The 16,896-nt window shown below is 33.8% G+C and overlaps 1 protein-coding gene across 2 annotated transcripts; it reads left to right on the forward strand.

Moving 5' to 3' along the window:
• The first annotated feature begins 404 nt into the window (after positions 1–404).
• Positions 405–7,822, forward strand: HCF101 (ATP binding protein). 2 transcript variants are annotated; one of them, XM_059577033.2, is made up of 15 exons: positions 405–486; positions 568–708; positions 1,313–1,455; positions 1,538–1,588; positions 1,911–2,066; positions 2,664–2,807; positions 2,888–3,030; positions 3,286–3,355; positions 3,576–3,671; positions 3,884–3,973; positions 4,090–4,143; positions 4,678–4,801; positions 5,317–5,441; positions 6,829–6,951; positions 7,475–7,822. In XM_059577033.2, exons 1-15 carry the CDS (start codon positions 417–419, stop codon positions 7,547–7,549), a joined length of 1,605 nt encoding a protein of 534 aa, XP_059433016.2. In that variant the 5' UTR covers positions 405–416; the 3' UTR covers positions 7,550–7,822. The 2 variants fall into 2 exon arrangements, with proteins under 2 accessions (XP_059433016.2, XP_088368018.1); XM_088511892.1 differs by lacking the exons at positions 5,317–5,441; positions 6,829–6,951; positions 7,475–7,822 and adding an exon at positions 5,049–5,193.
• Positions 7,823–16,896: the final 9,074 nt, after the last annotated feature.

Raw genomic sequence — 16,896 nt, forward strand, 5'->3', positions numbered from 1 at the left:
TAATAAATGAGCACTTATTTTGGTAAAAGTTAATTATTTGTTTTGTCAAAATATATACTTATAAAAAGGCGTGAAAGTTTTTATGAAGAAAAATATCTTGAGTACGGACTAGTGGGGAAAAAAAAAATTCAAACTTAAAAAAATTAAAAAGAAAAAATTGGAGAACAGGATAGTACTAACACGTGCGTAATTGGGCGTAGGATATCGTTACCGGATCATTTGGAAAACAAGTGTCAAACATTAAAAAAATAAAAACGAAAGAGTGCAAAACATTAAACATTTGTCAAAACGTTGTCGTTCAGGCTAAGCGGATTGGATTTTGAACGATTACGTTACTTGGCAGAAGAACTTGAGGTTCACAGAGACCACTCACTTCCCCGTTTGTGTCTTGCAGAGAATCTCTCTCTCTCTCTAAAATGCAAATCCTTCATGCTCCATCGTCACCATATCTCTCTCTTCTAACCTCAAAATCACGACCAAAAGCAGGTAATCTCTTGCACTACAGCTCAAGTTTCACTCTTAAACTAAGTTTTTACACTGAGCTGCTTACCTGGTATGCTGTTGTAGGACTACTTTCTCCAGAGAATCATCTTCCATTATCAGATGTAAACTTTTCTCTTCGGCCTCAAAGAATTGAAAGCTCCACATGGGTATCGAACAAACGCTCCGTTTTCAGCTCTGTAACAACTAAAGCTACCTCTGTTGAAGGTAAAGTGTTTTTCTTTTTTCCTTTAGCCTTTTTAAAGCCAACCCATAAGCTCATTGCTACAAGGAAACTAAATCCATTTGCAGAAATTTCACAATTCATCGAAAAAGAAGGAAGAAATTTCACAATTCACTTGAATGGGGCGGGGAACTTTGAGGTTCTTATTGACATGTAGTCTAGTAAGCTTAGTGCTACCAAAGAACCCAAATTCAATCCGTTTTACGGGGCATTTTGGTGATCCATTGAAATGGAATGCACTGGTATCAGATTGTTGGGACTTGGGTGTCCTCTCTCACATCAATCTCTATAAATTATATGTGGTGAAAGCTACTGAATTTGTCTTAAAAATCATAATTTGTTTTCCCAATAAACGTTACAGACAGATTTTTTTTGAAAGAAAAAAAGAAGAAGCTTATTCTAATGTGAAAGAAAGGCTTATACAATCAGATGGATACTGAAATAAAACTATGTAGTGTTGTATCAATCTCTAACTTTTTCCTTGTATCTTCGTATTTTGTTCCTGCCATTGTTCTGTCCACCTTTTAACATTCATGGGATTCATTTTGTATATCCTCTTTATTATATCATGATTTTCCACATTTCTAGCTGGCGCTTCAGCGCTATCGACTGGAATGGCTGAGAGTGATGTGCTGAAAGCCTTGTCTCAAATCATTGACCCTGACTTTGGGACAGACATCGTCTCGTGTGGTTTTGTGAAAGATCTACACATCAATGAGGCTTCTGGAGAGGTCATTTAGACTGTGAATGTGCAAAATTTTCTGCTTGTAAAAAACAATGTCCTGACTAGAATATCTTGACTTTGTATTTCAGGTTTCATTTCGGTTAGAGCTCACCACACCAGCATGTCCAATCAAGGACATGGTAAATGACACAACACCGTTGTATGAACAGGAACTGACATATGTTTGGAAGGGTAGACTTTTATTTCATAGAATTCACTTAAAAATTATTTTAGTAATGAAAGTGTGCAAACAATCTCCACTACTCTTTCTTTCTTCGTTACCCTCAGCATGAATTCTTTCCATGAAAATGATGTAAAATTTTGCTTTCAATGACATATCTTAAATGATACATGAGCAATTTTTTTTTTTTTTTTTAACTTAATTATTCTTTTGCTTGTGGCTTGGATGGATTATGAAGATTGCTTTACTTAGGAAGTGTAACAAGATTTAATTGATGACAGTTTGAGCAGAAGGCAAATGAGGTGGTGGCAGTGCTTCCTTGGGTAAAGAACGTGCATGTCACAATGTCAGCACAACCAGCACGACCCATTTTTTCTGAGCAACTTCCAGCTGGTTTACAGAAAATTTCAAATATTGTGGCAGTTTCAAGTTGCAAGGTAGACTTTCCTTGATTTATTGAATTTTTAATGCTATTGTCACTAGTAGTACTGCTACTGCTACTACAACATATTGGGAACTTTGTGGTCCAGTCTAAGAGTTGACTCTTTACGGTTCAATTGTTTGTATTCCAGGGAGCTTTCCATTATGCTAAATGTATTTAGATAAATATAGATCTCCCTTAATTATGTTTTATTTTATAAGAAAATCAGTATTTCTGAATGATTTGAAAAAATTAATAGTCTTCCTGATTGAAATGATGGAGAAAAGACAATTACCGAAAAAATTGTCACTTTCCTGGTAGTTTTAATCAGAAAAGAATGCATGATTCTTGTGGCTTACTGTAAGAGGAATGGTGGGAAATTAAATGTTTTTACTAACCCTTGTCACATATATTTTCTGGGTAATAAACACTTAAAGAAACTGTTTCCTCTGAGGACACAACACCAACTTATTTTGCCTTTCACCTTCTTCATAGATCCCATCTAAGGTGCTCTGATTATTGTCTTGTTTGCTAAAAATATATACAATTGATTTACAAATGTCTTTGATCTTTTATTTTGTATCACCACTGCTGTTTCTGGAGAACCGTGCAGGGAGGTGTTGGAAAATCAACAGTAGCAGTAAACCTGGCTTACACCTTGGTTGGTATGGGAGCTAGAGTTGGTATCTTTGACGCTGATGTCTATGGCCCCAGTTTACCTACAATGGTCTCCCCTGAAAACCGACTACTAGAAATGGTAATATTACAAATTTCTGAATTGATTTTTACTGCAAGTTAGTGAAGTGATGCAATAATGAAAGGAAAAACTTTCTCCAGAATCCAGAGAAGGGAACCATAATTCCAACTGAATACTTGGGAGTTAAATTGGTTTCTTTTGGATTTGCTGGACAAGGTCGTGCAATAATGCGAGGTCCAATGGTTTCTGGGGTCATCAACCAACTTCTGACTACTACTGAGTGGTATGATGTACTTCTCTTAATGAATTAGAAAGTAACATAAACTAGAGTAAGATTTGTTTACTCATGATTTTTATGAGAGTTCCAATCCTGCTGGAGTTTTCTTCTTGTTTTATGCGTTGCTTTACCCTACATGCATTTATTTTTCAAGTGAAAAAAGCTAACTTTTGAGGCACCTTATGAATTTGATGGCTACATTCTAAATTATGGGGTGGAGGAGACATGCAACGACTGATCCTGATTGGTTCCAAAATGCAGGGGAGAGTTGGATTATCTTGTTGTTGACATGCCCCCTGGAACTGGTGATATTCAACTTACTTTATGCCAGGTTCGGCTTTTACATGCACTTATTCTTTGTCCTAAATTAATACCGCCCCATTAGTTTCACCATCTTGATTTTCTGTTAATTTATTTCCTTTTACGGTTTTCACTTTTATTGTTGCATATTTACGTGCATGTGGATAGCTATAAAGATACTTGTTCATGGCACATTGCTCTCAATCTTAACACTTCACACATTTCAAGATGGGCAAATTCACATTTTTCAGGTTGTCCCTTTAACTGCTGCCGTTATTGTTACCACTCCTCAAAAGCTAGCATTCATTGATGTCGCGAAAGGAGTTCGCATGTTTTCAAAGCTTAAGGTGTGCATTTCTGTTATACAAGTGCTGCATTCCCCTTTTGAAGTGAAACATGTTATTATACTAGATAAGTTTTAAAATATTTTTAAGGATGAAAAATATAAATTTTTAATGAGTGACAAGATTATTACTAATTAGTAATGAGTTTCTATGCTTGTCATCTAAAACATTTTGATCTATTCTTTAGTAAGTATACTTTGTGATTCTATACATAGGTGCCATGTGTTGCTGTTGTTGAGAATATGTCTCACTTTGATGCTGATGGAAAACGCTACTATCCATTTGGAAGAGGTTCAGGCTCTCAGGTAATCACATTATCCAATTTGCAGAACGTAAAATTTGTAAATCTCAGGCTGACAGTATTATCAGTTATTTTGTGTACAAACAAATATATATAAAGAAATTGTAAATGTCTTTGCAGGTTGTCCAGCAGTTTGGAATCCCTCATCTCTTTGATCTTCCCATCAGACCGACGGTACATCCTGTGATAACATTTCTTACTGATTCTGGTTGTCTGAAATCTACTCTCGATGCTTACTTGAAACTTAACTGCCATTACTATGTTAGACAATAGTATTGATCCTACAATTTTCAATAGCTGATTTTTCCCCTCCATGACTTATAACTTGCATGCTTTGTGTTTTTTGCCTACACGTAGGTCAAGTGCCTTTCTGTTTCTCTCATACATTTTAGATTTTACGACCTTTTTTTGCTCACAAAGATTCTAAAAGGGAAATAATAGTATTTTCACACCTACTTATGTTACCTATTTGATGGAAAATCTAACAGAGGTCTCAAATGTAGAATGGGTGTAAACTCAAGTCTTAAATCTATCAAATTGAAAACTGGAGTCTTAAATTCAAAATGGGAAAAACCACAGGGGGTTGGTGACCTGATTTCCCTTCTTTTATTTTAGATCATTAGAATGTTGGACTTTGTATCATTTATGCTGGGCAAGCAGAGTGAATTTTTTTTTTTTTTTTTTTTTTGGCTACTTTTCTATTGATAGCTATCTGCTTCGGGAGATAGTGGAATGCCTGAAGTGGCTGCTGATCCTCAAGGTGAAGTTGCAAAGATATTTCAGAACCTAGGAGTTTGTGTTGTGCAACAATGTGCCAAGATTCGCCAACAAGGTACCATATCTTTGCATGGAAGTCTTGAGAAAAATGTTCCTAAGACAGTGAGAGTAAAATGCTACCTCTCTTCTTGCACATATCACCACGGTTATAAATGCTGTTGCAACTGCTCAAAATCAAAAGTCAATTTTAATGTTTAAAGAGATTTCTTGAGATTTATCAAATTTTTAAATAATTGAGGCCTTTTAATCTCTTGCAAGCAAAATGGAATGTTGATATTTTTGGAGTTCTTTCTAAATTTCAGAATGGTGCAATTTATAGACGATGGGAATGACATATTGGGTTGCTCCTTGATGTGGGACCAAATTGTTATTGTCTAAGACTTGTTGCCTACTTGTGTTATTGGTCTCTAAGGGGTAGCTCAATCAGCTGGGAACCACGTTTCATGAAACGGAAGTCCTAGTTCGAATTCCACTCCCTTTGTGTGGACATGTCAAAAAGTACTTGTGTTATTGAAATTTCCGTGTCTGCTTTGACCTTAGTTTGATGAGAAATCATCTTTTCCTTTCTAGTGTCTACAGCGGTCACATACGATAAATCCATCAAGGCAATCAGGGTGAAGGTACCAGATTCAGATGAAGAATTCCTTCTGCATCCTGCAACTGTTAGACGGAATGATCGATCTGCCCAAAGTGTGGTATGAAGGATTTCATTTGGAAAACACTAATTTATTCTTTCTCAATGGTTCTAATTAAAGTGATTACTTTTATGTCATGGAAAATTAAGACAACATTTTACATATTCTCTTAGTGTAAGACCTGAACTTTAATATGGTCTGACGCTAAATACAAGACAGTGATTGCCGTTGCCTTTCTGCTCGAGCTGTCGAATATTCAGTTAAAACTGCTGGACAGAATTGTGATAATTAAATTGCTGACTATATATGTGCTGCTGTTGAGGATATCTTTTCATAGCTAGTTGCTGCTTTCTATATGATATGGGGTTTCAAACCACTTCTGGTCCAACTGAAAATACACGGCAGTTGGAACTTGAAACATCTAGGTTTTGGTTGCCCATGGAGAGTGTTTCTCATTTCTGAGGTTATCATAGCTCTTCATGTGTGTATTAGGAGAAAGAATTCTCTGCATAGTCAAAATTGTGCACATGCTTGACGCTAGACTGTAAACCTAAGAAAACTGACAAGTATCAAAACCTAAACCTTGTAATATAATTTTGTTTGAAGACTTTCACCTCTCTCTCTCTAAATCTTTACTTGATTTTATATATATGGAGGATATATTTGGTAATGTCCAAAAGTTAAAAACAAGACTTGGTTTTGTAGCAGAAACAAAATAATTGATTTCATAGATTGTTTAAGAAAATCTTCTTATAGGTAGAAAATTTTCTCTATGTCCTCTTTTTTTATCCTTTTGGTTGTTTTCCATATTTGGTGTTGAAAATGGAAAAGGAATGGAAAGGAAGGAGTGAAGTAATACAAAAGAAATCTGCAGTTGATGCTTAACGTGTAACACAATTATGAGATAAGTGTGTAAGTAAACATGATCAATTGAAATGTTAATTAAAGCACTAGTGGACAGTCTCCTTTTCATAATACCACAGTAGAGTTGCTACATAGTTGCAGATTATTTTATAGTATGTGACATTGATTTTTTGAAAGGATGTTTTTGTCATTTTGCATCAGCAATCAGATGGCTTAAATTTATTTGTTTATTACATTGTGCAGAAGCATAGAAAAGTCATAATCTGACATCAAATCCTTGCACTATTTAGTTTTAGATAAGTAAATGGACAAATCTAGAGGTGGGTGCAGTAATACATGTGATTCAACTTAAAAGAGACACAAGTTGATGGGATAGATTGTAGAAGCATCGAAATTATTTACTAATCCTTTTGAATGCTGATTATTCAAAGCAAACAAAATGCTATTTTCTAGGAAGAAAAAATGGCCTTGACAAATCCTCCAATGGAGTTGATTTCAGTTGGTGTTACTATGTCACTAGAGTCTTTTCCATGTCTGGCCTTTTCTATCCTTCGACTAATGAGGGGTTAATTGCTCCTATCAGGATGAATGGACAGGGGAGCAAAAACTGCAATATACAGATGTTCCAGAAGATATTGAACCTGAAGATATTCGGCCTATGGGGAACTATGCTGTTTCAATAACGTGGCCTGACGGATTCAGCCAGGTGACTTTACATTTGAATCAATGGTTAATAATGGAAAGAAGAAAATTATATGATGGATTATTATTGTTGCTGTAGAGTTAAATTTTTGACAGAGACTACCATCAATTTCATGGCAAACCTAATACCTTTCTTTGACCACAATACAAAAGACTTGACATTTGAATCAATGTTTGATAATAGAAAGAAAATTATATGATGGCAATCATTCAATAACCAATATATGGCTAACTAGTATCTTTGAGTCTGATTCTTGCTACTTAGTCTAAATGGAAATTTTATAATATTCTAAACCTAACTTTTATATGAGCATTGCCCATGTACAGATGCGTACCTGCTAGGCAACAACCTTAGATACACGCATGCGTAAGCTGATAAGAAGAGATGAATTTAATTATTTAATTTATATTCTAACAAGCACGTCTCCCGACTTATTTGTATTCATTGTGAAGGAATAATAGGTTTAACAGATCTGTTCTTCCTTACGTGTTCTAATTCACTATCTTTTTTCTATCTAATGTTACAGATTGCACCCTATGATCAGCTCCAAATGATCGAACGGTTAGTTGATGTTCCTAAACCAACTCCTACACCGGCATGATACCATCACTGTAATTTATTGGTTGGATTGGGACTGCATCAATTCAATGCCTTTGTTCAAGTTTCAAATCTTTTTTCTTTTTCCTCATAATGACTAGAGAGATTAATAGGTCATTCTAAATAGTTAACTGGTTTTTATTAGTAATACCTCCTGAGATGTTCCTCTTTTCTCAATATTTTTTATTTTTTATTTTTTTTTCCTTTTTAAAGAATTTAGGCAATTATGTATGAGAAATTCCTATTGTAAATTTTTTGCTAAATGCATGCAATATATTTCCTGTTATCAATATTTTATTCTTTTGTTAAAACGACTGGTAGGAAATCAGGATGGAGCATCTGCTTTTTTATGTTCTTACAATGGTTGAATTTCATTCAAAAAAGTTCTGCAAATAGTCATTAGTGATTCAAAGTTCACTTGCACGCTTTCATAACGGTAAAGTTCAATGAGTAATGCTACAAGTACTCACTCTTCCAATCGTACTCTCATAGACCCTTAGGTGGCATATACTCTCACCATTAGATTTGCGATAAATTATTATTGGATTTTGATCTAATGGTGAGAGTGTGAGTCACCTAAAAGTGTGTTAGAATGAAATCAAAAGAATGTGAGTATGTTTAGCATTACTCAAAGCTCAGTAAAAAAGCTTCTAATTCAAACAAAAGTACTCATATAATTTAAGCGCTCAAGTTCAGGCTGTTGTTTGCATATTAATTGAGCACAATGGCCAATGAACTGTGACGAGAAGTGATAGAGAGGGGAAGATTACTAATGATCGAGCCAATGGTTGAACAAATGGATTCGGAAATGGATAATGAGGAATCTAACTCGAAAGATTAAGAGAGTTGATGACAATGAAGATGAGGTGGCAATCACTACACATGCACTTGAACCATGAGCACAAATAACTTCCTCGATAAGGGCATTGCTAAAACACTCTCAATTCTAGTGAAGCGTTGAAAATTATTATGATCTAAAGTATTTCATATAACTTAAATGCAATTTTAACCATACGAGGAGCGGTATGATCTAAAGTATTTCACATAACTTAAATGCAATCTTAACCATACGAGGAGCGGTATGACGTCTCTGTCGGCATTAAACAGAATTAGGAACCGTCCTATTAATGAGGTCACCTGTCTCAGATATTTCCCATAGCCACTAGTAACCATGAATGCATCGTCAGCTTTTGTCAAAGAGGTCCCCCTCTATTCAGTTGGCAGCCTTCGGCGTTTAAGTGCTTCTTCGTTTATGGCCCATCAATTTTTCAAACTAACCTTTTGTCCTTTGCTCTTGTGAATACCAGGCCGTAAGGGTTCCTTTTCACCTTTTAGTTTTAATTATGACAGCCCTAATAAATCCTACTATCTTGTTGCCATGTGCAAGTGTTCTTTTATTTGGCATTCAACATATAAATCTACTTCTATCGTATATAGTAAATATAAGAGAATTAATTGGAAAATTTTCACAAATCATTTACGAACTTTCACTCATTGTGATATTATCATTTTAAAGTTTAAAAATTCTCAATTAACGGTATCAAGTTTTCAATTATTTCATTCCATTAAAATTTTCTGTTAAACAAATATGTTTTTTTTTTAATAAAAAAACATTGGTATTTTAGAAATTTTGATCAGATTTAACAAAAAATTCTAACAGAATTAGGTAATTAAAAAAAATTGAAAGTTCGATATCGTTAATTAAGAGTTTTTGAACTTTGAAGACATAATGTTAAAACGCGTGAAAGTTCATAAGAGTTTTGTGAAGTTTTCCCAAATTAATATAAAGTTGATCTATTTAAGCAAGTTTTATGTTACTATTCTTATGTTAAAGTAGGTGAGCGTGGTCTCATAAAAACTCATTCATATTTATTGCCTAAATTATTAGTAATCTCAATATCAAATTGTTGAGATATTTTTCAAATTGCATCTAAGGACTCAGATCCTCTCCATTTCAAAACAAATAAAGAGGAATCTGTTCTGACCATTCTACCCTTATAAAATAAGGACGCCCCTTCTCCACGTGTAAGGCCATCGCACACTTATCATGAATAAGTGTGCTTTTGAAATTGATAATATAAACAGAGAGTTAAACAACTTTAAATCCAAATAAAGTAGTTTACAAGTTACAATGAGTTGATAAAAAATAAAAAAATTAAAAAAATTAAAAAATTAAAAATAAAAAAGAGAAAGAAGAAATCGTTTATATCAAGTAAAAGTTCGGATTTTGGAATTTAAATTTTAAAGTGTGTGGTTGAAGTCAGACATATTAGGTCAGGAAAGATAAGCCTTAGCTTTTCACTCCTCACGTGTGTTTGATTATTTGACTCGTAATATAACTTTTCACCTACATCCCGTTGAAAATGAGCAATAATTATATGATAATTAAAGAATTCTCTTTATTTTCAAGTTGGGGTCAGACCTATTTGTTTTATGAGCGAGCACAACGGCCGGTCAGAGCCAGAGGAGGAAGTATTTATTTCTTGGCCTTTTGTGGTGACAAAATCCCCGAAATACGTTGTATCAGCATGTTTTGTTGGATGTCTGTTCGGCTATATACATTATACACCCTTGCGCGCTAGCTTCACGTGGATTGATTGATGGGGCCTTTGTTAATGAACGTTGAAAAGCTTCACACACCAACATGCACGCACGTGTGCGCGCGCACACACACACGTAGCTTACAAATGTATGTCGGCTAATTAATCACCATCAATTTTACGGGGTTGTCTAATGTAATTTCTGGCTGTCTGGCTTTTTTTTCTTAAAATTTCTTGATAATTAGAGATTTAGAAAAAAAAAAGAAAAAAAAAAAGTAAATTTCTATGCATATTTACAAATCCTCGCATGTGATATATTAATTGTAATAGAACTTAAATATCTTAATGCATAATAATAATAATAATAATAATAATAATATGAGAATTTAAGATGATGAATAAGCTCCAAAGTTGTTTGTCCAAAGTTGTCGGCCCTACTGTGGTCCAGCATATTGTTGTTAAAGGCTCATCTCCAACTACCATTACCGGCAGCTACCATCTTCAGCCATTGTCGCTAGCGATCTCAGTCTCCAACCGAGCTCACGCTCTAAGTTTCTCTTTGTGTTGCACATGATTATTGCTTATAATAAGTTCACATCATGTTTTCTACTTTTGCTACACTACATGACCAATTTGTAGGATTGATTGTAATTGTATTTTAATTTGATTACGGTACTTATCTTTATTTTTACATACTTCAATTCTCCTATAGATAGGAGTATTTTATATTGTAAATATGATCAAATAATAAGAGTAAGATATAGCTCTTTTGGACTATTTCCTAGTGGTGGATGTAAATCTTTGCCTACGTTTTCTCTCTTTTTTCTCCTTTCTATTTAATTTCCATTTCATTATGAGTTTTTTCAATATATACATATATAATCATGTATGCGAGTGAAAATATATAATTTTTTGTCAAGAAAAGTTTTCGTTTTTTTGTTTGTTTGTTGTGTTTCTATCCTAATATTCACATAACCGAGTGACCCACGATCAAAGAGCACCAATAAAAAAATACAAAAAATTATATAGAAAATATATAAAACAAAATCCTCGATTGCGGCCTCATATAATGGTGATTTTTTTTTCTTTGTCTCTTTGCTTACTGTCTTTTCATTTTCCTTTTATATATATAGTGCACTAGAACAAAATTAGCATCGATTGCGGCCTCATATAATTGTGATTTTTTTTTTTTTTTTTTTGTCAGTTTGCTTATTGTCTTTTCATTCTTCCTTTTCCCATGTTTTGCATGATTAAAGAATCTTCTCCTATATGTTAGAAGCCAAATAAAAAAAATAAAAATAAAAAGTATTAAATCCTTTCACATGCAAAGATCAAACAAAAAGGTTCAATTTTTGCCGCTCCAAACAAGACGTATACCTTCTAAAGTTGATGGTCCCAGAGGCGGCATTGAAGCCAAAAAGTTGCAAATATCCGACTAGTGAGGGAAAAGGATGTCCCCATTCTAAAATTTCTCTATTTCTTCTATTTAGTATATTTTAAAACATATTACATTTAATGTATTATCATCATTAAAAATTTTGGACAACACTACCCTTCAAATACACTAAATAAAAAAATAAAAGAATTTTAAAATGGAGGCACTAACTAGCTACACATACTTTTTGGTTTATATACGCATCATCGATCCATTTTGTTGCTCCAACCATAAAGCAATTGCTACTGGGCTTTCTCTCCATTGGGTAGATGTGAATTTAAAATTTTGTAGTTTGGTTTGTTTTGACGTAAAATATTTTAAAATATATATTATACATACTACTTTTTAGTATTTGGCATAGTATAAAATATTGGTGACATTGAAAATATTTCGGTTGACTGAAAACAATTACATTCATAAGCCATAATATGGTGTACGCTTCTCATCTGTTTAAACTATTTTTCACCGCTCTCTCACACCCCCCGAACAGGTTATTGTGAGAGGACCGCTTATGAAGCTTACCTGTCCAAGCAGGTCTTATGCTACCAAACACCTGCTTAGGCAAGTGGGTCTCACAAGAACCCACTCACAATTGTTTGTCTAATATTTGAAAGCAATATGGGCCGACAATTGTATTAGATCTCAATCTTATCTCTGAATGCCTTATATTCTCACATACTTTCTTCCTTTTCATCTCTTCTTCACTCTCTCTCTCTCTTCACCACAACTCCTAATATTATATGAAAATATAATAAATATTTGTTGATTTTTCATACGAGTCGAATGTCAAAAAAATATTTTTCAAACAATTTTCAAGATTGCAAAAAACTAGCAAAAAATAACCACTTTTCTCAAGTTAAAAAATATTTTACGCCCAACAAAGAGAATCTACTCGGAATCTCATAAAACATTGAGTATAATGTTTATGTCAACTTGTCAAACACGATTCCTCCTTCGAACTTAAGTGCAAACTTTATTTATTTATTTATTTATGTTAGCAACATTGAGTACATCAGAATTAATAGCTCATCATATAATTGCATCACCGAAATGTGTAACACAATTACGTCTACAAATAGGTTTTTTTTTTTTTTTTTTTTTTTTTTTTTTTTTTTTTTTTAAGGGAAGACATTCCATACTCATTCATTGACGAAAAGATCGCAAGCAAAAGCTCCTACAAACAGAGCAAAAAGTTTTGAAGCAAATCATAGCCAAAACTACGAGATTACCGACATCAAAGATACATACATTATAAATCAAACATTCAAGACCTATCAATGACATTAACATCCGTTAATTCATGACTAGTCTTCAGTTTTAACAACAGATCTGTTTTAAACAGACTCAATCCAACGCATAGGTAGCTCTTATTCCTCGGCCCTAAGAACAGAAAACTCCCATGCCGAAACTCATCCTCCTCGACCCAATAGTCAGGATACCGTTTACATCCACAACTCAAGGGTTTGGACCAAAAGCGAATACCTCACATATCATCAAGTGAGCAGATTAAGAGAGAGGACATAGCCTTATTACAAGCAACAAAAACAGGAACAAAAAACCACAAGAAAATAGAAAAAACAGGCAAGAAATGAACCGGGAAAAACTGGAAAAGAAATACAAGGAAAAAGTGACAAAAGCAAAAAAACCACAAAAACAAAAAGCGACGCCGGAAGAAAACAAGCCTCAGAGCGAGGCTGCTGGAAAGCGACACAAGGAGGCAATGGACACGGACAGAGCCAGAGCGCGAGTCTACGTGGGTCTGACAAGGGACAGTAGATCGGGCTTAGACCACTTCAATCCAAGATCCAAGCCATAACCGAAAAATGACTTGGCGAATCTGAGCTTAGTGGCTGTAGGCGGGGCTAAAACAAAAAATGGGACAAAAGAGGGCAAAAAGGAGAAAAAAAAAAAAAAAAAAAAAAAAAAAGCATCAGGTAAAAATAGTTTAGCTCATAAGGTGAAAAAAGAGAGGGAAGGAAGCAATGAGGAGAGGAAGGAAAGATCAAAAGTTCTCCCCTTCTCTTTATGCGGCGCTCTTTACTGAGAGAAGAACCCTAACAAAGAGGGAATTTGCAAAAAGTTGCAAATATCCCACAAGTGCGGCACTAATCAATGTTGTCGGAGCAAAAAGGCATTAACAAGGAGGCAATTTTTGAAAGGTATCGAAATCGACCAAACTGGTTTTTAATCAATGTTGTCGTTACTAGCACCAACTGGGGAAAAAACAATTTTAAAGCTGCTCCCCATGCCCATCATCAACCTTAATTAAGTGGGTGTTATTATTATAATTATTATATAATCTTTTATATATTTTACAGGCCACATATTTAATTCCCACTCATAATTAGTTGGCTGGTCATTCGCCCTCGTTATTTTTTTTATTAACATAAACTTTATTTCTTTTAAAAAATCAGAATAAATCTAATGTTTTTATTGCACACAACTGTATTGTGTTGTCAAGGACTTGACATCGTATCCCATCAAGTTGTGAGCCACTTAATTAGTTGACGTTATTGGTACTTTTAGTCCTAATTTGAATGTATAAGCTTAAAACTAATCAACACAAGAGTCGTGATCCGGAGAGGTTCATCGGTAACATCAAACTTTTTTTTTTTTTAAAAAAAATTATCAGTAAAGTAAAATAAAGGAACATTTATTTAAATATTTAGATTAGATTACATGGCATAATATAAGCCATTAAATATTAATGGTAAACCAATACTCTCCATTTCACTTATTTATAGGGCTACACATACGCCATCAATATTCATTATCCACATATGCAAATGCGTATGTATCCACGCTTTGTAATTTGTATTTTTTAAATGAGCTCATCATGGATTGTTCATATTTTCTTTATTATTTTTAAACTGGAATATGAAATCAATGTATAGATTTCATCTAAAACAACCTCAAAACAAAAAAAAAAAAAGCTGATCCAAAATATTTTCAAAATCATTTAAAATATGACCTAATAGAACCCAAAAAAGCTTACTACCTGATATGCTGGTAGCGTTTAATAACCACAATGATATTGGTTAGTAATTGCATGATGTAGATGTGAATACGGGTTAATGTAAATATAGTTATAATTTTTGTCAATAACTGCAACTACATGGATCTACAATTATATAGTTTTCACTATCACATAGAAGCCGGATCCCAGCTGCATTTCCCGCTCTACTTATTGTTGTTATTTAATTTAATTTAATTTTTTTTTAAGGGGAGGGGGTAAATTTGTATTTAGATGAAGTAGGAAAAAAATAAAGATTCATGCATCTGGCATTTGTGATATGACAAGGAACGTGGTGGGGGCATGGCAGCTTTAATGGCGAAAAGCTAAGGCTTGGACTGATATAGGGTCTCAATGTCAGATAAATATCAGCAGAAGAAGACAAAAGGGTCCTTTTGGTGTCTGAACACAACTGCTCCTCATAAATCCCACCTCTTCATTATTTGCTTTCTTTTGATTGACCCCACACTGCAGCAGCCAGCAGGCTTGTTTGCTTTTCTTATTGCCAGGGGCCAAAAACTTCTTTTTACGCATCCCTAAACTTCTTTGTTTAGGATCTCATTTCCATTATATATATATATATATATATATATATTAGTTTTAAGGAATGAAGATTCCAATCATTTTTTATTTTTGTTTTTCATATTTAATATCAATTGAATTAATAAAGAAAAAAACTAGGTGTTATTCTAATATTCTCTTGGCGTCTTCTTAACTGTGATGTGATTTTTAAAATCACCAATAAATTAAAAGTTAATAATGATAATTTCAAATTCAACGGTAATTTTTAAAGCCATATCACAGTTGGGAGGATATTAGGAGAACACTAGAAAAACGCTTAGCATTTCCCATTAATAAATGTGAGATAGTCTTGACGAGGGAACATTATCATTTCCAGTCCGTTTTAGACTGGAGAATATCCAGTTAATGGTGAGGATCTCTTTTATAAATAGGACATCTCCCATTAATAAAAAAATAAAAAAATATTATATATTAAAAAATTATAAAAAATTAAGGGGTGACTGACCACCCATTGGAGGTGGCCGGACCACCCCAATTGGGGTTGGGGGTGGCCCGGCCACCCCCAAGGGCCAGATCTTAAAAAAAAAAAAAAAATTTGTTTGCCCCCTAGGGGTGGTCTGGCCACCCCCAAGGGCCAAACGATATATATATATATATATATATATATATATATATAGTTTTGGTTTAGGGGGTGGCCAAACCACTTGGGGGTGGTTCGGCCACCCCTGGCCAGCCATTTGGGAGAGTCACCCCTAACTAAAATGGGGTGGTCTGGCCACCCCCTATGGCCAAGATGGGGTGGCCAGCCACCCCTTATTTTTTTTAATCTGAAATATTATTTTTTTTATTTTTTATTTTTTGTAGTGGGACAAGTGTCCTATTTGTGACTATAAGATTTATAAGAAAAAATTTCAACCATGAACTGGATATTTTCCAATCCATTATGGACTGGAGATGATCCTATTCCCTTGACGAGAGTTGCGGATCAAAATTTCATGCAATTTTTATGAAGCTGTAGTTCTCAAATTATCAAATTCAGGTCGTTTCTTGTATCGAATATTCGAATGGCTTAAAAAATGCTATTTATTTAAAAGATGACATGTTACTGGTAAAAGAATTGAGTATATTTTCATCATGACATTCTTGCTCTTTATGATGTAAAAAAGTTTTGAACTTGAAGCCGTCTTTTAATTTTATGAAGAATAAACGTATTTGCAAAAGTAAAAATAAGCATTTTGAGAGAAAAATTATTTTTAATTGCGTTGATTACATGTTACAATTTTTAATATGTGGCATTTTTTAAGCCCTTCGATGGAAGGAAAGGCTTGAAATTGCGTAATTTAAAAATTTACAATTTATTTTAAAATTTGTCTCGGCCAAGTGGTCCCATAAAAGAATTTTTCATATTTGCTACCCGAATTGTTAGTAATCTGGTAGTAAATTATTGGAGATTTACATCTAAATTTAATAATATATGTATATTGTCATATGATTCACTCAATTTAGCTTTTTTCCCCCACTTTTTTTGTTCTTTTCATAAATGGAAAATTATATTATTATTATTTTTTTTCTAAATTGAGTTGGAGAGGTTGGAGAATAGGATCCTCTCCGATCTAATTCTAAAGGAAAATTTTATCCAAAGAAATAAAAATCTCTAGTTCTTCTAGAATTTCATCCTCTGACAAGTCAAATATAAGGCCTCTCCCACTCTTAAAGGTTGAAAGATCCCTGTCTGGTTTTTGTTTTTCCCTTTTCTTAAAAAAGGTGAAAGAAAACCACAACTTTCAAGCCTAAGGACTTATTTGAAATTCTCTCTGAGAAATAAAGTTTTTAAGTAAAAA

The sequence above is a fragment of the Corylus avellana genome, chromosome 11, assembly GCF_965113065.1.
Source record: "Corylus avellana chromosome 11, dhCorAvel1.hap1.2, whole genome shotgun sequence".
Classification (NCBI taxonomy): Eukaryota; Viridiplantae; Streptophyta; class Magnoliopsida; order Fagales; family Betulaceae; genus Corylus; species Corylus avellana.

What these genes read in the sequence shown, in the direction of transcription:
- HCF101 (XM_059577033.2), top strand. Translation starts at nt 417, where the DNA reads ATGCAAATCCTTCATGCTCCATCGTCACCATATCTCTCTCTTCTAACC. An exon ending in AAAATCACGACCAAAAGCAG is followed by an intron (nt 487 to 567) that starts GTAATCTCTTGC and finishes ATGCTGTTGTAG; the next exon opens with GACTACTTTCTCCAGAGAAT. An exon ending in AAAACCGACTACTAGAAATG is followed by an intron (nt 2,808 to 2,887) that starts GTAATATTACAA and finishes AACTTTCTCCAG; the next exon opens with AATCCAGAGAAGGGAACCAT.